The sequence below is a fragment of the Alligator mississippiensis genome, chromosome 4 (genome assembly GCF_030867095.1).
Source record: "Alligator mississippiensis isolate rAllMis1 chromosome 4, rAllMis1, whole genome shotgun sequence".
NCBI lineage: Eukaryota > Metazoa > Chordata > Crocodylia > Alligatoridae > Alligator > Alligator mississippiensis.
This window is the reverse complement of record NC_081827.1, coordinates 72,346,008-72,371,916: the sequence shown is the minus strand read 5'-3', so window position 1 is coordinate 72,371,916 and position 25,909 is coordinate 72,346,008. Positions and strand designations below refer to the sequence as shown.

The 25,909-nt window shown below is 41.4% G+C and overlaps 1 protein-coding gene across 4 annotated transcripts in view; it reads right to left on the bottom strand.

Moving 5' to 3' along the window:
• Positions 1–25,909, bottom strand: part of TRHDE (thyrotropin releasing hormone degrading enzyme) — a 334,099-nt gene that overhangs the window by 29,053 nt on the left and 279,137 nt on the right. For all 4 annotated transcript variants that reach the window (XM_059726094.1, XM_059726093.1, XM_059726092.1 and 1 more), the window contains exons 13-15: positions 11,648–11,795; positions 9,580–9,677; positions 8,958–9,065 (exon numbers count right to left, since the gene is read on the bottom strand). In XM_059726094.1, coding sequence (XP_059582077.1) covers positions 8,958–9,065; positions 9,580–9,677; positions 11,648–11,795 — 354 coding nt within the window. The remainder of the gene's footprint in view (positions 1–8,957; positions 9,066–9,579; positions 9,678–11,647; positions 11,796–25,909) is intronic.

Below are 25,909 nucleotides of genomic sequence, written 5' to 3'. Positions count from 1 at the left end.
ACTCTTTGTGAACTGGCAAAGGGCCTGGAGGTACTGCAATACCAGGCTGGCACTAAGAAGGCCAGAGCCAGCCCTGACACCCTCCCCTTGGTGCCAAAAATGCTTTATTTTAGCCAAAAGGCTGAAATGCTGATGGGAACCTACCACAAGGATAACCCATCTGAATGAGATTGGTAGTGCCCAGTCTCCCTGAGTGCTAACTTTTTCAAGTCATGGTGAGCTACTACTTGAATACATTTCAATTTTCTCTTCATTCCCACAGCTGAGCACCTTTCTTTCCCTTTACTTTCAGTGAGTCCTGTTTTTTAACCAGCCTTATGTCTAGTAAAGATCACCAAACGGGGCCCCAAACAATTTACCCAGAATCCCTCTATCACCCCCCTTTCTCAGCCTGGCACACATGATTAGTGCAACCTATCTTATGAGATGCTGAACCAGGTTGCCCTGTATTACATCTGCATATACATTTTTAAGGATTCCAAGAGTTGTGACAAGAACACCTGGTTCCAGTTATGAGTGGGGGTGCTAATAAGCACATGGATCCTTTGCAGGGTGGGGGGATGGTAGGTATTTGGACTCAACACACATACTGAGCAGTGCTGAGCTGAGGGGTCACCATGGCTTCAAACACTGTTGTCTCTGCTGGGGTCCATCTCAATGAAATCATGAACCATTTGGCTTTTGACTAATGTCGTGCAGTTTCCATAATCAAGTTTTCCCAGGGTGAGGCCTATCCCTTGCAGTTTGGGCAGGCTGACCCTGTGAGTTCCCCAAACATGAGAAACTTGATTGCCCAATGTTGTAGTAATGGGGGACTGTGTTTGTGCATTCTCCCTGCCATTCTCCTTCGGCCTTTTGGCTAGGAGCTAACATGACTAGGAGACATCCAGCCTCCAACACCTTTGGGCTTGGGGCCTGCACATAGGATGCTTGCCATAGATTTGGAGAGTACCCAAAGTCCCAGACTGATTAGTCTGTGAGGGAGGAGACTTTCCTGATGGTAGAGCCGCACAGACTTGAACAACTGAGCTCAGCTCAATCAATTTAGAATTCAGAACTACTTTGGCCTTAAGCCAAAAAACAAAGAGTTTGTACTGTATAAAAATAGGTACAGAAGTGCTGCTTAAAAGTGTGTGCTAAAACTTGCAGCAGTTTCAAAAGAGCTGAAATGCATCAATTTTGGATATACTAAGTCTATGGGTACCTGAAGTAATTTCCCTATATGCAAGTTACTACAGGTATGTTTATTTCTAGGACAGTAATTTTCAATTTGCTTCTTATTTCTGTGTGTGCAGGGAGTGAAATGTCTGACACTAAGGAAGAGAGGAAGGGGATGCAGAGGAAACAGGCTGGGGGGGGGCAGAGAGCAAGGGGGTTACCTGACCCCTCACATTTATTTTCCCTACTGCATCAGTGGAAAGGGAACAAATTCTAGGCAAATCTTCAATAATTAGATTCTATACCTGTAAAATTACAACAAATTTATATTTTTCCATCTATATACCATAATTAATAGGGGGCTTATTTTATAATCATGATTGTCTTATACCTAAGTAAATATGGTCTAAGGCAAATATGCCTCAAAATAAGTTATCTCAGATTTTCAACATCAACACCAGCTAAAACTGTAAGATTTGTTTTGTTAGATCTTGTTAGGATCTAAGACCTGCAAAGAGTCCTCAAAGAATCAGCAGATGGCTTCAGCAAGTCTTCCTAGCTCAGTTACTTAAATTTGGGTACTATACATTTGACGCTTTTGCGGCCAAAGTTGACCTTATGTCATGTTTTGCAGTGTTTCCTTACAGAGTGGTTGTGAACTATACTGTCATTAAGCAGTTTGTACTGTAACAGAGCACAATATTTCATCCAGACAAGTGGCTGTAATCTCTTTCTTATTGCAGCTAATATATTTTAGATGATGCCACTTTACAAAAAAAAGTTCAAGATTCATTTGACCAGAGGGAGCGTGAGAACACAAAAGCAAGAGGCTACATAACTCTGTAATCTAGTGACAGAGGCACTCCCCTAAAACAGGCAATTGTTTGTTGCATGATAGAAAAGCTTCAAAGAGAGGAATAGTTAGTGGTCCCCACACCTCAGGGCAACCAGTAGTCAGATGGTTAGGGCATGCTTCTTTGAGAGAGGATATGGAGGTTTGAATTCCCAGAGGCAAAGAAGGATATTAAAACAAGGTTTCCAATTGTCTAAGTAAATTCTCTAAATATTAAGTTGGTGTTTAAAGGGACAGGAGGGGCACTGGTGATACTTCCAAAGTCACCAAGAGCAGCAGGATTTAAAACATATTTCTTTTGAATAGGTTAAGGCGTCTCCTTTCTTAGCATGCTGGTTGCCTCAATCTCATTTTGAGACACCCAGCTTTCCCCATGGACCACTGGTGACTATCTCAGGACCGTGGGTTCTAGCAGACAAATACCTAAAAGTTAAGCACCAATACCCCAAGTCCCTTTTTGGGTATAGCCCCCAGTCTTCTAGACACACAGAATTTGCATTCTAATGACAGCGATGATGTGATAGGTTAGTGTCTGTTTCTTGTAAGTATAGAAGTCTAATGGCAGTATTTAAATACTGAAGCTGTCAGAAAGAGATGTTCAAAACATTGGACTGTATTGTAATTTTATGTAAAGCTGTATTTAATCTTAAGAAAAAAGGTATTTTATTTAGATCCTCGAGTTCTATCCTAAAAATATTAGTATTACTGACCAATTGAGTATTTTGCCTCTTAAGTACTATAAATTATTTACATGGTAAAGAACATATCATTACAAAGTACAGAAAATAACCAATCATTATAATTATTTTAATCGCTTAAAGTGGTGAGTGTATGGTAATTAATTTTGGACCCACCACACTAAACATAATTACTAGGATACCTGAAGGAGTTTGCAGTTAATATGAGGTTGGAAGTTACTGTACTTGCCTATTATTCCCCACTCTCCACCTCAATTAACTTACCCCAGTAAAACACAAACTTTTGGTAAGAACCTCTAAGGAGCCATCTATTTTAGTAAATAAGTGGCAAAAGAGCCATTTATTTCATTAATTCTAAACTATCTAATGAGGGAAATTTAACAATCTCCGTAGCAGATTGTTTCACTGCCTACATTTTTACACAGGTATAAAGCTTTAACCTAATAATAGCCTAAATCTGTACTGATTTTCATATAACTGACATCAGCATAGGGTCTTAATATTATTCTATGGTCTGATATTTCAAGGATTTCAGTCCTTCCCAAGAAGCACTGCTGGTGTTGTTCATTACTTTAGCCACCACATTCTTCAGAACAGAGTTTTGAGAACAACAACAGGCCATGCACTTATTTTTTACTATAGCATTCAGTCAATTATGGCCCAATTCTGCTCATATGCAGTAGGAGTCTATAAATGCAACAAACCTCCTTCCCCAACCCCAAGAGTTCCCTCTGAATAGTCATGTTGGATGAAGTCTTCCTCAGCTTTCATGGGACAAATGAGAATCCAGCCCACAAACACTGACAATATTAAAAAACTGCTGGCAGAATGGGGCCATCTATGCAAAGATTGTCTGCCTCCTTAGGGAAGTGCAGAGCCACCAGTAAACTCTCTCATGCTTTCCACACTCTATCGCAAATATGCTGTCTGGAATTTCCCATTTGGTGCCTGACCAAATAGGGAATCTGCTTCCACTGTAAAGGGTTTCTGTAGGAACATTTCATATCGCCTCTAATTGTATTTCCTTTATTAACTGTTTATAAGGAGAGGTAGAGGAGACGTTATTCATTTCTACCATCCTCATCCCCACCCCAAGCCATTCCTTACCACTATGGAGAGTTGTCATGATTATGGACACAGGATAGGAATACAGCCAGAGACAGCAGTCTCCTTTTTTTTAATAGGGACATATATGAAGAGGAAAATGTACTGAGATAGCATGGCAGTCCAGTGGAACAAACCTCAAAAATAGATATAGATAGTTCAAAGGCATGGCATTATAAGAATGCTACATCATATAAAGCAAGTATCTGATAAAAAGATAATGATTTAAAAAGTCGATGTATTTACTTAATACATCTGCACTTTATTGCTAGGGACAGAAATTATACATAAACCAGTATAAGTGATTGGAAATTAGTTCAAATTTGTAACACAACAGAAGTTCAGTGCACATAAACCACCTTCAAAATGGCTAAAACCAGTTTAAGATAACTCTGGATGAATGTAGTATCAGACTTAATTGATTTATGTTAAATCAGTTTATTGAACTTCTGTCCCAGATCCTTTCCAGTTTCAAGTTAACTTACTACCAGTTAACTTGAAGTTAACCCCAGCCTCCCAGGATACTTTGCACCTCTCCCACATATCCCCCCTCGCTGGGTTGGCAGGCTAGGTTTGGCCTAAGCAGTCTGCTACTCTAGCAACCCCCAGCTTCTGGCCTTGGTCACTGGAAGCATGGGGCTGCATTTCCAGAACCAAAGATTCTGTTCATTTGCTTAGAGGTTCAACCTACCTAATTTAGACTATCCTGCAAAGACTGAATCTATTCAGCTTCAGGCTTTTTAACTGTCTGAACTTAGCCTATATGTATTCTGAGTTGTATCTGCTTGCCCATTTTACTTATATTTGTGCTGCACAACCAACATATCTAAAAAAAGATATGTATTAGATCTATGCATTATGTTAATTAAATATTATTGTAAAATAATCATTATTCTTATGAAAACAAAATCAGGGAGAACACATATTGCCTTTCAGGCATAGTTTAGAAACCCAAAATGTTTGTTCCAAGCAAACTTGACATGGAGGCAAAGCAGCAACAATTACCTTTCAAAGCCATTTTCATAACACAACACAATATACAAAACCACATTTTGTAAATTTCAGTGAGATTAGTTTTAATTGTTTATGATTCAATTCATTTAACACTTTTAGTATTTTATTAGTAGTAGTATTTTATTTTATGCTAACACCTAGTGTCCCACAATATAATGGATTGACTATATATTTACCATAGACATTCTGACTCACAAAACTGAAGTACAGGATATCACATCATGACTGAATCAGTGAGCTAGTATACATATATTATATTTATTGGGGTAACATGTTAGACATGACATCTGGAGTAGCAGAAATTTAAAATCATTATATATGAACAAAAATAAAGGTGATGTGAGCATTGGTACTGTGAAACATAAGCTGATTTTATGACTACTAAGCTGCTAATATGGCTGAAAGCTTCTCTAGTAAAATAAGTGACCTTTGTGATGCTTTTCCCAAATGAATAGATATGGTATCAAACTGTCAATATATTAGTTGTATCCAAAATAAGTGACTGTTCTGAGACTAGCAATTGGCAACTCTGGGTAGAGAAAAGAACTAATCCTATAATCTTTAGAAATAAATAAAAAGGTATCTCTGGCTTCTTTGCAAATTGTACCCTTATTTATCAGCTGACTGTCCATCCCTGTTCTATAATTACATTATTGTGGTAGCTATTTTTTAAAATTGTACCCTTTCTTTAGAGACATTCATTGCTTTAACTGGATAGTTTTTCTCTTCCTCGGTCCTGCTGTGATGCCTTTATCATAATACTCATCATGCTCTGGCAGCCACAATCTTGGGCTCCCAAGAATAGCCTCATAGAAAGGGTAAGATGAATTTGCAGAAGGCTTCTTAAATGTATTTCCCTTCCTTTCTTGCTATTGTCAGTAAAGCAATAATCCCCGCCCCCTCCCCCTCCCAATGCTGCCTTCTCCTTCAGACCTGTTGGGAGTGAGAGTGGAAGATTGGGCATGCGGGATATACAGGTGACAGCTTTTATACCCTGCATTATCTACTGCTGCGCATGTTAATAGTTTATGTTAAATGTGATTAAATAACCTTGCTGTTGCAAATGAGTATCTTAGTAAATTAGTTTGACAGATCCTTTACTATCATTGCTTTCTCCATTTTCCACTCTTTAAGTTAGATATCCAGAACTGTAGATGTTCATTAATATTAATAGTGGTAAGGATTCATTTAAAAAGATGCATTTGGTTTCATCACACTGAATTAATCAGACACATTCTTTAATATTTTCTTTCTGAAGTAGGGGCACGTTTTCCTATTGTCTGGATAAATGACTTAGAAGCTTCATTTTCATGAGTCATTTGGGGTAATATTTTCAAAGGTGTTTAGACACTTAAACTTACAGATAGACACTGAGGAATTTTCAAAACTGGGAAAGCAGTTCACCTTATCCTGATTTCAACAGGAATGAATTGTGTAACCTCCGTGGATGCTTTTGAAAATCCCACTCCACTTCTACTGACCAGTTTCAATGCCTAAAAATCTTTGAGAATCTGACCTTCGTGCATGGAGGTGACACAGGTTCTACTGACTAAGGATCTAGATCTAAGCACTTAAGTCACTTGTGCAAATTTTACTTGAAACACTTTACCTTCAAATGACATATCAGACAGTGAGATACAAGAAAACTAATTTTCTGACTTTCACTAGACTAAAATAAGAAAAAGCTTGTTTTGCAAGAAGGAACTCTTCCAATTATGGTCCACACCTGTACTCTGTACTTGACTTACTGTCTATGGAAAACTACATGCTTTAATAATTATGCTACCATCTTAACTAGTACTTTGCAATTAGTAAACATATCCCATCAGTGTACATGCACTGGCAAGTTTCATCTCAATTATGATAACTAGGGACCTGCCTAATTTGTGGTGAGAGAAAGCAATTTTCACTACTTGGCCACAGCCCGAAGAGCCAATTTCACTGTCATTTTCTGGTGGCCCTGCCCCTTGGAGCTGATTTGCAGAGAGGCCCAGGATGCAGGAGGGAAGATAGGGCAGCTGCCATCTTGATGGTTGGCTACCCTTTGCGTGAAGCCATTCCTTGGCACTGACTGGTGGAAAGGCATGAGGGAGATCATGCTGCCCAGCCAGCCGATGCTTCCCCCTCCAGGGCAGGCTGCAAGGTTGTGCTGCAGTGGCAGCAAGGTCCGTTGGCTCCCATTGGGGAGCCAGCATTTTATTTTTATTAGGTTTTATTAGGGGTTTGTTTGTTTTTTTGTTGATTTCCTGGGAAAATGCAGCCAATGGCATTTTTCACAGAGATTGCTGTTTTTTTGCAGTTTCCACAAAAATTGCAAAGCCACAATTTAAGCAGATACCTAATGATCACAATTTAAGTAGGTCCCTAATGATAACTCTGTCTAGTCTGCTTGCCTCACAAATATCTTGCTAATGTATTATGTTCCCTTTAATGCTCTACTTTGCTTCATCACAGTATCCTCTTCTTGAATTCCTAGATATTAGCTTCCTGTCTGTTCCTGAATCATATATATAGTGTCTTCCCCTACAAAGTGTTATAGGATATTTCCCTCTACTTGAGATCACCCCTTTGGTCCTAAGCCAGAAGTGTCAAACCCACCTTGTGACCCTGGCCAGATCCAAACTGTGGGTCTCTTTGCAAACCAGATCCAGCCCAGTGTACAAGGAAGTGTCAGTGGAGAATATGGTGGGCGGCAGAGGCACCAAAGCATCCAGTGGAAGTGGCAATGGAGTAGGTTACAGTGATAGTGGTGACAGCAGCAGCAGAGCGCACAGTGGTGAGTCCAGCCCCAGCCGCATGCCCCATGCTAGGGGTATTTCTGGCACCACCTACCACCACTGTGCCATAGGGGCAACTCCAGCTCTAGCTCTAGCACAGAAGGTGCAGTGGGGCCTGCCACTGCATGCTCTGTTGCTGTTGCTGCTGTGGCTACTACCAGTGCCACTGCATGCTCTGCTGCCATTGTTATCACCACCACCACCACATGCTCCACTATCATCATTGCATGCTCTGCTGCCTCTGAATGCTCCACTCCCACTGTCATTCATAGATTCATAGATGTTAGGGTCGGAAGGGACCTCAATAGATCATCAAGTCCGACCACCTGCTTAAGCAGGAAAGAGTGCTGGGTCTAGATGACCCCAGCTAGATACTCATCTAACCTCCTCTTGAAGACCCCCAGGGTAGGGGAGAGCACCACCTCCCTTGGGAGCCCGTTCCAGACCTTGGCCACTCGAACTGTGAAGAAGTTCTTCCTTATGTCCAGTCTAAATCTGCTCTCTACTAGCTTGTGGCCATTGTTTCTTGTAACCCCCGGGGGCGCCTTGGTGAATAAATCCTCACCAATTCCCTTCTGTGCCCCCGTGATGAACTTATAGGCAGCCACAAGGTCGCCTCTCAACCTTCTCTTGCGGAGGCTGAAAAGGTCCAGTTTCTCTAGTCTCTCCTCGTAGGACTTGGTCTGCAGGCCCTTGACCATACGAGTTGCCCTTCGCTGTACCCTCTCCAGGTTATCCGCATCCTTCTTGAAGTGTGGCGCCCAGAATTGCACGCAGTACTCCAACTGCGGTCTGACCAACGCCCTATAGAGGAGAAGTATCACCTCCCTGGACCTATTTGTCATGCATTGTGTGCCTCCAACTTCTGATGTCCCACTGGTAGTTCAGTGGACTGGAGAGAGCAGCTCTGCAGGCTGGATCTGGCCTGCCATATGTTTGCTACGCCTGCTCTAAACCTTTCTTCATCTCCATTCCCACTTAAAAGGTGGCACCTTCCGCCACATTGCCCTTTTGTTTGAAATAGTCTGCCTTCATCTATCAAAAATCTTTCCATCTTTCCATCCCTCTGTATGGCCTGTCTTTTTTTTTTTTCTCTTCAGACCTTCTGATTAGCTGATGGGGATTTATTAGGTGAGGAAAGTGTGGTCACATTGTCTCCACTTTTTTCCTTTACAAAAATCCACAGATTTTTGCAACTGCCCCTTTTAGTTCGGCAGCAATTTTTATATGACAGCTGGAGTTTTCAGCTTCTCTTCTCACTGGTGTGCAAAACGTATCTACTGAAGAAAAACACTCAATCTATATGGGGTCTGAGTTGGGGAGAACGGAGATGCGTATTGTTGTTTCACTTACCGGTTTCTGTTGCTGGAAATCCAATCGGAGATTAATGTTGCAGCTTGCTGGTGACAGTGTTTGTTACCAAAGCTGCAGGCCAGCATGATGACTTCTCGACGCAATTCTCTGCCCAGATAACAAACACAGATGCTCATCAGGTCACGTTTATAAATACACATGCTGAAATTATCCAAAAGCAATATTTTAACCCCTCTTCTAAGATAAAAGGAGCAGTTCATAGTTAATTAAACTAAGATATGAAAGAATGCTGTAACTCAGTATTTGTGAATGCCAGCTATGCAGTTGTTACAATTGCTATGTTTAAATAAAAGCCATGCACCAAAATTTGCCCTCATTGACACTCATATATCCCTACTGACTTCACTGGCCCCAGGAGTTCAAATCCCAAAATCTCCAATGGAGTCACAACTTAAATTAAAGCTTAGCAAGAACATTTCTTTGTTGTCTAAACTAAAGGAATAGGAAACTGCTTCGCAGCAGCTACCCCCTCAGGTAGGAAATATAAAAGGAGGAGAACGGTAGGAAGGTATCACATGCTGCTGAAGTTCTCACTAAATACTAAGTGAATGCTTTAGTACAACTGTCTATTGCAGAAACAAAGAAAGAAATATAACAGTACTCATGTTGATAGGGAGCTTGAATAAGGGATCTGTTTAAATTATTTGTTGGCCATCCAAGCTTGAGATACATCGATGCAACTTGTTTTAAAATATATTCCTGGAAATAAAATGAAAAAAAAGATAAATGTATTTTCAGCTTTATATTATGACTCTTCTCACTTGAAATATCACTGACATTTTTTTCTAAATCTTTCACTTCCAAAAGGCTTTGATTTGGGTCTGCCATATTACAATGTGGACTTTTGCAATGCCTTTCTTTACTATAATGGGTGATGAGCCTACAGAAACATGTCCAGGTCCACAGCGTTAACCAATTTAATAGTATAAAATATAGGCGCTTAGATATTGCTTGCTTAGACAGTATTTACAACTCGTATAAAAGAGGGAAAAGTTTCTGAAATTCAGACAGGCTAATGCCTTCTCTAGCTAAGCCAATCTCAACTTCAGAATGCATATTTGAGTAATGCCTATCGTTAACATTTATAAGAGACACACTTAGCACTATGCAGTGAAGTAACTGATAGCTATGACCATCTTTATATTCATAGCTATGGCAAAACCATTACATAAGTGCAGCCAATTTATCTAATAATACTGAGCAATGTGTGTTGCATATCTACACTGGGTTATTTAACAGTACTGTATTTCAATGTCCACTGAATTCTTAATATTTTGAAATACTAATGGCAGCACAAGATACATTTTTTATCTTACTTTCACATCTTAAAAAATAGGTATCTTTACATTCTCAGACAAATCTTATTTTCATTATATTCATACACAGTTTTCTCCCAGTGAAGTGCACAGCTTGAAAAAACAAGAATTGAAATATAAACTAATACTAGAGATCTATTTTATTTTTATAAGGCTGTGTATGTATATGTGTGTGTGTATAATCACATGACAAAAGGAATGCACAATATAGCTTTTTCCAGCAGATAAGTTATTCTGTGACTAAAGTGACTTAAAATTTCTTCAGCTATCAACTCTGCTTTCAGAGGTTTGGGAGGATCAGTGATAAAACACAATCCTGCAATGAATTTTACTATTTTTATTTATTAAAATTGCATTCTACTTACACAAGCATGTTTGGAAGTGAAAAAACAGTGACTGTCTAATAATGCTTTTTTTCAGTGCAGATTTGGTCAATAGACTATAGCTGCAAATGATTCAATATAATTTTACATTACAGCTGTCTGGTTTGGAGCTAGACCCAAAGCACAGATTCATGTAGAAATATTTCAGTGTGCATCCATAATACTCTTTTTTCATACCAGCAGGTATCTAGGTATCTTTTCATAACTCTCATTTACATATACCAGGCATTATGAAATTCCTTCACGTCAATGTTTCAAATGAACGTGCAATGTTGTTGGCCATTTATTTTATCTACAGTATTCAAGATTCACTGCTATTACAAAAGCTCAGCCCAGGTTATAATTGTCAATAGAGGCAATTAAAGCCTGTGTCATCAGCATTCCTTTTATCAAGCTTAAGCTTTGGTAACATTTTTTCAGGTAATGCTAAAGAGTTCATTGTGTCTATTTTGATTATCTACTGTGTGCTGCTACTGCTGTCCCCTCAGACCCAATTATGAATGGGTTTTTGACTCAATAGTGATCTAATCCTTCTTAATTAAGAGAAGTGCATTACATTCACCATGCCTTTTTGGATGGAAATAATGACTGGAAATCTTTATCTCAATTGCATGCATCCTGCTAAATTCTGCTAGCCTTCTCAGTTCATGCTTATCTGAGGCCTCAGTATAAGTACAGCCCAGCTCCAGGAAATACAGAATTTGGGATATGTGATTTTTTAAAAGTTAAATAGAGCTTATTTGTCACAATATTTTATAGCAAGAACAGTTACCTTTGCTTGTACTAATTACGTGTGCCTCAAATAGCAGTTATGTCACCGTTCAAATGCAAATGAACCAAAGCTTGACAATTGCTATGTTTAAATTTAAAATAATTAGAAAGTGAGTTAATATTCCTAGGTCAGTTACAGTATTTATCTGGGGACTAGTTCATCTCATGGAAACAGAAGAAAAGAGAATATGTTTTTTACATTGAAAATGTTGTAGTTTTCTGTGCGGTCCAGTAATTTATCTAGAGGATAAAGAGCTCGGCTGGCAGCATGCCAAGGCAGAAAATCCTTCTCTTCAGAAAGGTATCTGATAATCTCCAGAGGAATACTTTGAGGCAAATAGCCAGCTCTGCACAGTCAAAGAAGTTAATATTATTATTATTTGCAGAGAAGGTACATGATGATGCAAAAAAGAGTTTTTTCATATGCAAATGACAGACAGAAATCATGATAAATCCAGCACATTATAATGAAATCAAAGTCATTGCTCTTTAAAACAAAACAACAAAAAAATACTTGTATATTTTAAGTGTCTGATAGATAGAAGTAGGGCCCATACAGAAAGCAGTCTGAATTAAATCAACAACCCCAGGAATTTTGCTTCACAGAACATTTCTATAGGCCACGGGCAATTGAGAAGAACTGATTGTGAAGAAGCATTATTTAATTTCATACTTATTCTCCCCTTCAAAGTTGCTTTGTGTACTATCTACATCGAGCCATTTTGGAACAAGTTACTTTGGTATAAATGGAAGCACCATCCAATAGCATCACGGGAGTTTAAGAATGTTTTGGCATTTTTCATAAGTGCTATGTATTTCAAAGTTTAAAAATCAGTTAAAAGTCACTCCCTACTTCCATGGCAGAAAGGGATGCTTCTAGCAAATCAAATAGTTTAACAACTTTCCTGAATTTCTGTTAAAGATTTTCATATAAAAAATGTAATCAAAATACAAGCATTTAGAAGTAGCTTTTTAAAAATTCTATACTGGAAACGTCAAGCTTCAGGTTCTTTGCTCATTTTATTTTTCTGAATTGTTTTATATCTTAACTGTCAGAGTGCAGAAACAAAATGTAACCCTCTGGGTGAAAACTTTTTCACAATACATAGACCTGTTCTCTGGATTCAAGCATTTAAATCCCATAGGAGTTCTCTACATATCTGAAAAGGAAATAATTATTCTGTTTTTATTACACACATTCAGAACTGGCACTGAATTTTGCAGATGTTGATTTAGCACAGGTTAGAGCATGATAAACCCTCACAGATTTTTTTTGTCTGGCGGGTTTATAATGCTCCCTTTCATTTCCCTGTTTGGAGAAAGGTACACATACAAATAAGCAAAGAGTAAGTGTTGACTAGACCATGGATATTTGAGTATGCGAGTATTGGAGAATAGGTTCTCATCTTAAATCATGCCAATACCAATCCAGAGTAACTTGACTGATACCTTTGAAATAGATACAACCTAGGATAAGGGGTTGCTTTAAAGGTACGTCCCCACACTAGTAGTTCAGAACACATAGTGCCTCAAACTCCTTTGTGGCAGAATTCTTCCTTGATCTCCTTTTTCTGTTGAAAATAAAGTGTTACTGCAGCCCCTGAAAGGATTTATCCTTTTTCATACCAGCACCTCACCAGCTACTCCCCCATCTTGAGTCACTTCATCTCTTCCTGAAGCTGCATTCTGCCAAGAGATAGCTCTTGCTTAGCCAAAAACAAAAAACCAAAACAAAACCCAACAAGGACGGGACACATTTTAGCTTAGTGAATCACACTGGATTTTTAAGACTGTGAGATTAGAATGTGGTCCGTAGATCAGAGTTGGGGCAGAGGAATAGTGTTATGTTCATGAATGAGGCAAGATTTGCAAGCGTCTAAAGTAGAGAAAGTAACTCACTTTGAAATTGCTTTATTTTTGTCTATTTTTTCCCAATTTCAAGAGCTAGAGAAGATTATGGAATCACATGTTGCTACAGTCCTAATGGTTTGTAAAGATGTGAAACTATAATTAATGGCACCAGGAGGAGACTGGATTGACTGCAAAGTTAAACATCTTGGAGATAATGTTTAGCAAAGAAGTAAACTAGCTTGAAGTTGTGTATTTGTAATTGGTTCCTAATGGGGTTTGTGATTATTGTAACTGATAATTTGGTTGACAAGGAGAAAGCGTGGAGCAAGAAACAAAAGGAAGGCTGCAGGAAAACATGCTGCTTAAGGAACAGATGTATGTAGTATATTGTAGTAGTGTTGTGGATCACACTCCTGAAATTCCATCCTTTGGAGCTAGTAACAAAAATATAATCTCAGCAGCAAAAGAGGAGAATGCGGGTGTGTTTACAAATGCCATTAATGTGCAGCAATAAACTCCAGAGCTTATTGCTCCGGAGTTTATTGCTCCCTGGAAGCTCCCAGGTGTGCTGTTTACAGCTGTGCCCAGACAGTAGCACAATGATCCAAGTCAGAGCAGCCCTGGCTGGCAGGGGGTCTGGTGGGTCAGCCTGGGGCACAAGGGTGCTTCAGTATGGGGCTAGCTGACAGGCAGCCTGTGCACTGAAGCACCATTGTGCCCCAGCCAGCCAGGGCAGTGTTTACATGTGCATTACAGCACATAAAAAAACTCCGCAGCAGGGTAGTACTTGTATTTACTGCCCTGCTGAGTTTATTAGTTTCCTGCACCCTAAAAGGGGTGCACATATAGATGCTGAAATGATTACTGCAGAGTTAATTAGCCGGCTCTGCAGTAGAAGTATCCTGTAAACATGTCCTCTGAGTGATTTATGTTATCATACTTCATGTAGAAAATAAATGTGAAGAGTGAATTCAGAGAGATCCCCCCTTTTTGCCATGTCTTTGCGTGGCAGCACACCTTCAGGTGCTTGCCACTTTAAGTGCTGAGTCAGCCAGCCAGCAGATGCCTGATTGCAGCAGCCATTGTAGAACACAAGCTAGCTATGTAAAGACAGCAGTTTTACTACCGGCTGCAGGCACAGACATTGCCTGGCTGAAATGCTGTATGGAACATCTAGCAGGTAAGTGCAGGAGGCTCTTGGTCCTGGGCATGACCTAAAACTGCACCCTGACAGGGAAGGGTGGCCTGGTGAGGCTCCTAGTGGCGTGGGAGCCCCCAGGAAATGCCAGGCCAGCTACCTCCCCAGTGAAAGGCAGGTAGGGGTGCCTCAACTCTAGCCCCCACCATCTAGTGGGTAATCACAAGAGTATGGGAGTAGTGGGGCCAAGTATGCTCATGTGCACATTCCTGTAGGGATGTGAGATCCTGGAGACCCCCAGAGGGGATAGTGTGGGAAGTCTAGTGTGAGGCCTGGAATGGAATCGGGAGCAGGCGTGAAGGGCTGTGCATGTGAGGGGGCTTAGTAGGGCTGAGTAGGGCTGAACAGAGAGTAAACCTAAAGGAGAGTCCCAGGGGTGCATTGGGTAGGGCCAAACTGAAGTAAGCCTGAAGGCCAGTGTAAGGGCCAGCCCTGTGAGAAGCTAGTTGCAAGTATGAGGAGGAGACCCGAGGGTGGGGTGTGGTGTAGTTGCCTGGTGAGGGGCTTGGGGCATAATCAACCCAGGGTTCAGCACAAGGCTGGGCCATGTAGAGTAGGGGAAGCCATGGGAACCGAAGGACTGCGTGGTGAGGCCAGCATGCAAGTAGCGAAGCCTGATGGCCCAAGAGGGGCCACTCAAGATGAGCAAGTGCAGTGAAGTGTGGCCCAGTAACGGGCAGTATATCAGAGGCCCCTATGACAGGGAGGTGGAGTGTAAGAGGCCTCCTATGAGAGGAGAGGCGGAGTGAAGGTAAGCATGAATAGCGCCTAACTTTGGACTGGGTCTGCTCCGGTCTCAGACAAGGGAGTAATCTTAATCTGGATGCCATCTGCAAGGCATGGGCTGCGATGTCGGGGAGGTTCGGAGCTGCAGATAGTGCCCCCTGGCATCGGGGCTGGGAATGGGCAGCTTCCTGCATTATACCACCAGTTTATGGGAACAGCAAAGTCGTGGCAAACAAGACTGGGCAGACTGCCCCATAGAGACAGGTCAGAGGCCTGGCATGAGACTCCTCCCCAAGTGTGCTCCCTGTCACACTTTGGTTTTCAAACAGGAACTCCTTTGTGGCAATAGTCATCTTGGGAACTGACAGACATGAGGTGGGGGGCGGAATGTGCTTTACCAGAAGCAGTAATGTGTTAGTTAGACCTGACTATGCAGCATCTGTAGAGATCAGGTGCTTCAGCAGGATTTTTTGGTGCTTTTAGCTAAAGCTGACTGAATCAACTATTAGATAAAAGCACCAAAAAAGCCCTGCTAAAGCACCTGATCTCTACAGAGGATGGGAAAGCCAGGTGCAACTAAGGTGCTACCTCTTCTGGGCATGCGCTGGGCATGGCATGCACTGAGTTTAAAGTAAAGCCAAGTTTTTTTTTGGTTCTTTTTCCATATCTGCAATCAGCTCTTTATAATAACTAGAGCAGGGGTAGGCAACGTTTTTTGGCTGGAGTGCCGAAAAAACCACAATGTCTATCTTGGAAGGTGCCAGAGTGCTGACATGTTGATGCCTGGAGCAGCTGTTTGCAGCCTCCTGGCTACAGCCAGCCCATGGAGCCTGGTGTGCTTGCAGCAGGGTTTGCAGCCTCCCAGCTCCCTGCTAGGAGAAGCCTGGGCTTCATGGCTGGCAGCAGCTGCTTAGAGCCTGGGCTGGCAGTGGTGTGCTGAGCAAAATGGCCTTGCGTGCCATGCTTGGCACATGTGCCAGGGGTTGCTGACCCCTGAACTAGAGACTTGTCTCTCATCACCTCTTGGCTGACAACTTCCAAAACTCCTTTTCCCCCTTAATTTCTCCAGTTATGTTCTTATCCTTTCTTCCTCTCCCCCTCAATCTCCTGGAGATCTCCTCTGTAACTTCCCTTCCATGCCTATTGAGTTTCCTTCCCAGATCTCCTGTTTCTCTTATACATCCAGACACACCAAAGCTTGCCATCTCTCTTATCTTAAACAACATTTGAATATATAGCTTCCCTCCCATCCACTCCTACCACTAAAACCCTGGTTCAAATCCATTTAGGCTGCACATTTGTAACTTCTTTGTCTCTAGCTACCTGACTCTCTACTCTTCCATCTATTTCAAAATTCAGAAGCTAAGATAGTCTTCGAGCCCCATGCTACACATTCCCTGAGGCTTTCAATAGGACAACTCTCACTAACAAAACAAAGTCATTACCTAGGTTTTACATATTTCATTGTTGTATACACTTCGTAGATGCCACTACCCCATCTCTCACTTCTCCCCACTTACTCCCTGCGTTCTGATCATTTTCCTGGTTTTGCTGGGGGCAGGGGGAGGGGGGGTGTTCCTTGTATTTAATATTATAATGAGGCTGGATCAAAGTCCTGGGTCCAGCTGGTCCCAACCAAAGGATCAGAGCAATTAATACCCTGAGGCTGCTGGGACACAGGCTCCAACTACAGAGAGCCTGGAGCACTGCCTTAGGCCCAGCTGGACCTAATGGGGCAATCAGGACAACCAGCCCCGAGGCCACAGATAACAGGCCCCACCTACTTTGGCCGCCAGGCCCAACCCATAGTATTCTGTCTGGACAAAGCCTTGGGTTCCTGACATTCCTACACTTGCTTACTTCAGGGCTCTCTAGCCCTGACTCCTGGTTCACCCTTGATTTGGCTCCTGATTCTGGTTCTGACTCCTAGCTCAACCTGACCCAGAACACTAGCTTCTTGCTCACCATCATCTGATGCTTGGCTCCTTGGAAATCTGACCCCTGGAAATTGCCCATGTATCAGGTGATCTTTCGCAATTGTTCATGCCCAGGTTCCTAACAAATATGATCTATTCTTCCAACCTGCTTCACCTTCAATATAATCAAACTGCAGGCTATCTCTGGAGTTCTACATGGAAGCAATGGGTCTCTTTGTAAGAGCCTACCCAAGACAAGCAAAAAAGGTAGAATCAGAAACAAAGAGGTTGAAATCTACAAATCCTCAAAGTCACAGACCTATAGGAGCACTTAACCATAATTAGAATAATCAGAGAAGCAGCAGTAGGCACCTTTCTAGCTAAAGGAAAAATGTCAGCCAAATATGAAAAGAAAACACAATTCACAAAAACTGTAGAGATGACAGAAAGTAATTTGAAGCTCTGTGCATGTCACACTTCTTTTGTATCCCTCTCATCCCTTTTTCAATGCTGATCATCAGAAGCCTGTTTCATCACTGCCCTTTTCTTTATCCACTCTCTTACCTTCATGCTGTCCCATAAGCATCAAACTCATAAGCATCAACTTTCTTCTTTCATCGCTCTTTAAAACAGTGGCTCTTATCTTTTGTAGATTCAGGGCCCTCACCCTTCCATAATATTTATTTATTTATTTAATTTGGTGACACTCCAGCTGTTGTGTCACCTCAGCTCACCTCTGGTTCTCAACCAGGGTGACGCCACAGCTCCCATGACTGAATAGAACTGCCCTGCAAGCTGCATGCAAAGCCAGATCAGGAAGGGCTGGGTTAGAAGCATGTGCTCCCCACTGCATTAGGGTTATCTGATCAACTGAAAGTAGGCAGGAGTGTGCACTCTTGTCACAACCCTTCCTGGTCTGATCTGATCTGCCCCATGTGCCTCTGCTTCTGGATTATCATACAGGGTCAGACCAGGAAGGGCTGCTGCAAGAGCACACATTCCTGCTGCAGTCCTTCCTACACAAAGCACAAGGGGTGGTTTCATATGGTTGCAGTGGGGGCAGTGGTCTGGCCCCAGCACTCCTGAAAGGCTCTTGTGGTAACCCAGGGTACTGAGGCTCCCTGGTTGAGAACCACTGCCTTAAAAGTTAGATAGTTATTTCTCCTCATAAGGCCCCCAAGTACTAATCGTCACCGTGACAGGGACCTAGTTTTTTAAATCTGTATATTCTTCAGTAATCAGCCATGGGGCTGATTAACACACCTAACAAGACCAGCAACAGGTATCAGGCCAGTGTCTGCCAGAATTAAATAAACATGAGCTATGTTGCCATGACAGTGGTCTTTTTTCTGTATTTTTCCAGTGTAACCATTTCAGGGGTTAACTGAAATGCTGTATCTCTCTTGGAAAGCAACTAATATGACTTCTGGTTAATGCAGGTTCTGCATATACAGGTTAATGCACATACATGTAGTGACTGCTATGTAGTGACTGTAGTGAACTGCTATGTTGTCTGAAGTAAGCAGGCCTAAGTACTATACACCAAAAGCAGCCATTTGAAGATATCAGCAAATATCCAATAAAAAACTTCTGCAGAGACCTTTGATATATAGTTTTTATACATGAAAAATAATCTAACCAACCACTGCAGTGAAAGCTAAATATTTCAGAACACTTTATCCAGTTCACTATTATTGCATTTGAAATCACTGGTGCAAGGTCACAGGCAAGTGTTCTAATTTTGGCCATGAACCTGCAGTGTATTTACTAGGGGTGTGCAAAGTGGGCCCTATTCAATTCAGATTCAGCCCAAAACAGGGACAATGATTTGATTCGTTGATTCGGATCACTGTCCCTGATTCGATTCAGTCAAATCCAAATCTGAAGATTCGGTGCTGATTTGGATATAGACACAGCTTTAGAAGTTTTTTCTATATACCTTGAGGTACCAGCATGGCTTGTGAATGTTGCGATGTTGGGATGGATAGAGTGTCCCACGATAGTGTGGGGAGGCCCTCCATGGGCTCAGCTGCAAACCCGGAAATGGGTTGGAAGTACTTCCAGTCCATTTCTGGGTCTGCCAGGAAGCATGCCAGGAGGCCCCCTGTGCCCCCCCAGCTGGGCGATCAGCCATGGGGGGGACCCCAAGTGCCCCCCAAAACCCAGGAGGCACCAGTAACCAAGTTGGGGGGCGGGGCATGGCAGGGCCCCCCAGCATACTCTCCAGCAGAAGAGTGCTTCTGGTCCACTTCTGGGTCTGCTGCCGAACATGCTGGGGGGCCCCACCATGCCCCCCCCCCCGTGCATCTGTGAGACACTCCATGCACCCTGGCATCATAGCACTCACGAGCCCCTGCTACCTAGAGGTATGTAGAAAAAACATTTAAAGCTGTATCTGTGTCTGAATCTCTGAATCTTTCTGAATCGATTTGGAGGGTTCTGATTCAATTCTGAGAGATTAAAGGGTCTCCTGATTTGATTTGGATTCGGAGATTTGGCCACTGAATCGGGCTGAATCTCCACCGAATCGAATCAGGGACCAAAGCTTCGCACAGCCCCAGTATTTACACAAATCTAATACATTAAAAATTTTCAAATACATTAAACTGGTTTTGTATCTCAAATGCATTTTGAGTTATGCACCTTTTCTTTGACATCCTAAATCACACAGAAAGAGCAGAATGCAAGCATGTTGTACAGTCCGTGAGACACAGCAAAGGTACACTTTGCCATTTGATACATTTACTCTAACACTGCCAAACACTACATAATTGTTCTTGTTTATCTGCATATATGAGAGCCATGCTGTCAGGCATTCTTTCATCACTTATTAGGTGAAGTCAAGTGCAAACAAAGAACTTTTCCATTGTGTTTAAACATGGCAAGATTTGGGATCATCTTTATCTCCTCTGTTAGTGAGGTTTCCAGCAGAAATCCTCTGGCAACTAAAGTAAGGACAATGTCAGAGTGGCAGCATGATGTGCCCCTGACAACCTGTTTCACTTATCAGGCAACCTTTCTGCAGAATGGACCAGTGGGGATTGCATGATGAATAAAGCCATAGCAGCCTATAGGCTAGTTCTGAAAATGCAAAATGTACTGGATAAATATTCCTAGCCCTGCATCTGACAGGAAAGAGCAGTACATAGTTTGATGGGAAAATATTTTGGTTTGATTATATTATAAGGCAGTCTTGGATTAGAAATACATTCAGCCAGCGCCTCAGACTAAAATATAAGAATAAGGACATTGACAGGGAGAAAATGCACCCATTTTCCAATGATGACAGAGCAAGGCATGTTGCTTCTAAGGGATCTTTCAGTGGCTTATTGCATAATAGCATCATAAACATCAGCTCTTAAATGAGACACTCTCTTGCCTGTACTGAAGAAAGCACTCTGGTAGGCCTTGATACCAAGGGAAGAAGCAATGAATAAGAAAAGAGAATATTAAAAATGGTAATGAAATATCCTTCACAAAGAATTCCCACTAAAAATCTAATGCATATCAAAATTAATCTTTAAATTACTGAATATGTAATCTTTAAATTACATGAGCTTTTAATGACTCAGATAAAGACAGCAGATCTAGATTATGCTATGAAACATCAGTGTGTTATTCAGCTGTATTCTGACCTTGGTTTGTTCTTTACACTGAGCCACTGAACTCATGGACAGATCCCAACACATTCATTTTCCCCTTAGGGACAAAGTACCAAATGGTAGTGTAATTGCCAAGGGAAAATTATTACACCATTCTGAATTATTTCTATCATAAATCCAAGACCAGTCAAACAGACTCTGTCACAAAAACGACAGGGTTGCAGTACAGTGATGAGAATCCCACATACAAATGTACCATAAATCCCTAAGCCCCACCACCCACCAAAGTCATTTTGAGTCATGTGTTTAAATCAAAATTAGAAAATCCAAGCTGGCAGCAAACTAGTCGACATTGTTGAAACAATGGAAATGAGGTGATTTACTTGCCACTGGTTTAAAACCCATCCTGGGTTGTCTGTTTCATATGAAATGTGCAGAATGTGACTAGCTTTCAGTCAGGAAAAAATCTTGTTGCGAGGAGGAAAAAGGAAAAAAAAAGAAAAGAAAAGTAGCTCTTTTTAATGTAGTTGTGCAACATAGATTGTTTCTGTTTCCAGTTCCCTTTTTGTGCTCTGCCTCACAAGGGAACAGACAATATTCAACGGTTCATTAAAAAAACAAAACACTTAAAAAGGTTTTGTTTCTTATTCATTGACTCATTTAGGACAAAACAGTGAGGATCACAGTAAATTACATATTAACCTTGGTTTATTACGCCCAATTTAAATATAAATATTATTTGACTATCTAATCCTATTTTCTCCTTCTCTGCTTCAAGAAGAACACTTATCCCTGCTGGTAACCTCAGAAGGTATTTGACTGCTGTTTTCTGTCATGAGCCCTTCTGGAAGTAGCGGTGGTGAGGTATCAACAGAAATTTTGAATAATGAAGAAACAAAAAAGATCCTTAAGCAGCAAGGACACACAAGAGGCCCGAAGATCGTCTCCAAGAGCCTACAACAGGTACCCCTGACTTCTGCAAGCCTGAGAAGCTAGAAACAAAAAAGATGAAATACAAGAGATCCAAATTCCAGTAAAAAAAAAAAAGAAAAGACTGGAACAAGCATTGCTAACCTCTCTCAAACATGCACAGAAAGCTTCTTGACAATGATAGAAAATTCATCCCTCGAGGGATCTCCTCATCTGAAGAGTCAAGAACAAATACAAGTTTCCAAAGCTGATCTGCCTAGTCCTCGCTATGTGGGCTGACTTTGGTCCTTTTAGGACATCAGAGTGCTTGTTTGGCTGTATCCAAATGAGTTGATCTATAACAATTTACACCAGCTGTGAATTTTGCTCCTATGTGATTTGAGTCCTGGAATGCAGTACTTCTCTTTAATGAATGCAACACTATCATTTGGCTTGTAAGCCAACTTCAACTGATAAATTTAAATTAACATTGTATATCTGCAGCCTCAAAGAAACGAAACAGGCATGTTCTATGATGGTTATGAATCAGGCTTTCTTAATATTATGTTTTCTTACATGAAAAATAGTTGAGGGCTCTTCAAGTGATGTTCAGTTCTACACAAGGGCATCTGAAGTATCATACATGGAATAGTTTAAATTGAATGCAATTAACAGGGAACATCATGTGCCTTAAATTATCTTGCGCAGCTTTACAGTTACTACCTAAGCAAAAGCTGATGTTAATTTGAATTAATCACTTACCTTTGTTGGAGAAAAAAAAAACCCTTCAAATTAACTAAGCTAGTTTTTCTCCTCCCCTATTACAAAAAGAAAGCGAAAAAGGAATCAGCTTCTGCTTCCTTGCTGAAATTTTGGTATATATAATAATTTATATCATATCAGTGTCCATTATCATGAAGCCCTAATATTTCTTTTAAGTTACTCACTTACTTAAATGAATATTCATGTTTCTTTAATAAATGTATTTCAAGGGATAAAGGTCATTCCAGATGGCTCAATTATTTAAAGTGTACTTCAAAGTGGGGTGTTTTTTTTGGGGGGGGGGAGGTTTGGAGGGGGTTAGAATTTAGGGTCATTCCATTCTTAACTGACTCATATATACCTATGTAACTACTGTTTTAGGTGCTTAGCCACTGTCTGCAATTCAGCATTGCCTGTGACAGTCCATTGATCATGCCCAATAGTGCTGTGCTGTAGCCAAGCAGGTATGCATGCAAGTTTGAGAAAGTCCAGAAATTTTAGTCAAACAAAAACCATGACTAGCAGGTATAAGACACTGGAGGAAAAGGACAATAACCTTTCCATTTTTAACCTAATAAGCTAGTGGCTAGGTGACTTGCCTCTAGAGTGGGGGACCCAGTGTCTATGCCCCTGTTGCCCAAGGGGAATTGAAACAATATATATTGCTTCCCAGCAAAGTGTTTTGACTACCAAGCCACCGGCCAGACACTGCCCAGACCCCTCTCCTCTTGAAACTGGTCCACTGCACCTTACATCTGATATTCACTGGATAAACAGCCTTGGGAAAGTTCTTTTTCCATTGGGACCGAACGTCCCTTTATTCGAGAGCAGCAACCATACAACTGAGCCACACACCCTCTAGCTTGTAAGTTTCCTCCCGATTTTATGCATCTTCCTCCCTTGGCTGCCAAGTCAGCTATTTTCAATGCTGCAGCTGTAGCTTCATGGTCAGATCACTCAAGCAAGTGAAGCAGGTTTAGACAGTCAGACTCTCTGGGTGAGTGCCCTGGTCCCTAGGCTCTTGGTTTGAGGCATGCAGATTGGTTGTTTGGGTGGTATCTGGTAGCTGACACTCTTGATATACACACTCCTGGAGTCTGTATGTTTTGGAAGGCCGTTGCTAGCAAGCTGTTTTTCAGATCCCAAAGGCAACACAGAAAACGCAACTTGGATGTGTGTTCAGTGGTGAAAGCTCAGAAAGGTTTGTTGTTGGACAGCACAGCAGTTGTTCTGATTAACAATAGTCTCACAGTTTCTAGGGTCGAAAGGGACCTGAACAGATCATCAAGTCTGACCCCCTGCCCTGGGCATGAACGAGTGCTGGGATCATAATACCCCAGCCAGATATCTATCCAACCTCCTCTTGAAGACCCCCAAGGTAGGGGAGAGCACCACCTCCCTTGGGAGCCCATTCCAGAGCCTAACCGTAAAGTAATGCCTCCTGGTACCAAGTCTGAACCTGCTCTCAATCACTTTGTGGCCATTATTCCTTGTTATCCCAGGTGCTTCACCTATTTTCTGCTGGTCCCCTTGGTGAATTTATAGACGGCCACCAGATCCCTCAGTCTTCTCTTGTGGAGGCTGAATAGATCCTAGAAACTATGAAACAATCAGTCCAACTTAGTGCAGCTTGCCGTTGAAAGGTAGACATACCATACACTATTCACACTCCCCTAGGTCTTTAAAAGGGACAGGTCTTCAAACACCTGTATTTATACTTCCTTCCCCAATCTCATGCCAACTCTTATGTCTCTCTGTCAATGTTCATCTGTACTTATGTCATTTGCCAAGGTTATGCATCTGTATTTATCTCTGTTTCATTAGTAAGTTTTAACTTTTACATTTGTTCTTGAGCTTTTCTGACTGCTATTTTTGTATTCCCTTCAGTGTCTTCATGCTCATTAGAGTTTTTTTTTCCCTATCTTACTGGGCCACTGTAATATGGAACCCCTACCTCTATTATGTATAAAGATCTCTTTAAGGATGCCAGCCCAGGGTGAAGGTCAGGCCTCCCCCAGGGTGCTTGTATGAGGCCTGACAAGAGAAGCTCTGCCAGTGGAAATACTGGTCAGCTGCATTGCCATGGGCAAGTAATCCCTGAAGGCATGCCAGGCCCAAGAGGCTGCTGTGCAGGTAAGCCAGACCTAAGACAGACAGACTGCTGTGTGGGTGAGCCAGACCTGAAAGACTGCTGTGCAGAAAGCAAATATTAGTCACCCCTCTCTCCAGCTGAGCTGAGGGCCTGTAACCATTGGAAGAACAAGATGTGACAGGTGAGATCACAAGCTTTCAGATGGTTGGGAGACCAAGCCAAGTTCCTCTCTGCTACAGGGCAGTAGTATGCCCAAAGGCTACAGCCCCACGACCATCACAGTCATCTAGCAGTCAGAAGGCTCCATACTGTTTTTTCAGCACTGTAACTTGCTATAACTTAGCGTAACTATGGCCTAGCACAACTGGAGCCAACACAGGCTATTGGGCTAAAAGTTGGGAAAATCATTGTCATCCTCTTCCTCCATTTAACTTTCAGCAGGAATATGTGCAGGGCAATTCCAAACTGTTTATAAATGCTAAAAACTGCAGTTATGCAGCTATGTATATGCACTTAATGATGCAAAGTAAAACAGGATTTAGCCCCTTATCTTTTAGTCTGTTGATGATCTATGTACTTCAGCAGAATGTGTTCAAAAAAAGTTCAAAATTACTTCGAATTATTTTATTTTTGTAGGCATGTCATGCATTATCTCTCTCTCCTGGTGTAATGTATATGGCTTTGGTAAAAGAAAGCCAACATCTGACTGGGCAATAAGATAATCAGAGTTTAAAAATGAGAGACCTTCCTACTGAATGACAGTATATAAAAACGATCCCCAAAAGATGCAAGGAAAATTACTCATGCATAGAAATATCTGCAGCATTGGGCCTCATATCTGTAAATGCATCCTTGTATGTATGCACATATCTGGTCACTAGCATGATGTTATCCTCAAAATACCCCAGGAATCAGGAAGTATTATTTTCTCCAAATTACATATGGAAAATGACGGCACAGATTTTTGTGCTTTTTTTTTCTTTGGTTTTTTTTTTTTAAGTGACTTGACTAAGGAAGAACCAAGAACTGAATCCAGGGTTCCCAAATCTCTCTTCAGCACCCTAAGCATAAGATACTGCTTCCTCTTCCTTCATTTGTGGCAAGTGAAAAGATCTGTTCAAAAAGCCACATAAAAATGAACCAAATGCACGTGACTTTCATTCCAAACTGTTGTCTGTAAATGAAAGCCAGCAAAGTGACGCCCCTCTTCTATTTTACATGAGCCACAGTGAAATCCTAACCTGCAGTTTTAAAAACTGTCATGTAAAATCAAAATTACAAACTCTAAAATCAGAAAACAGAATCCGCACAGGTAGTTTAAAAGTTCACCTCACAGTTCAATAGTTCAGAGTGCATGTTCTGGCAAGTAATCAAACATATTCATGTAAGAATACTACTCAATCCC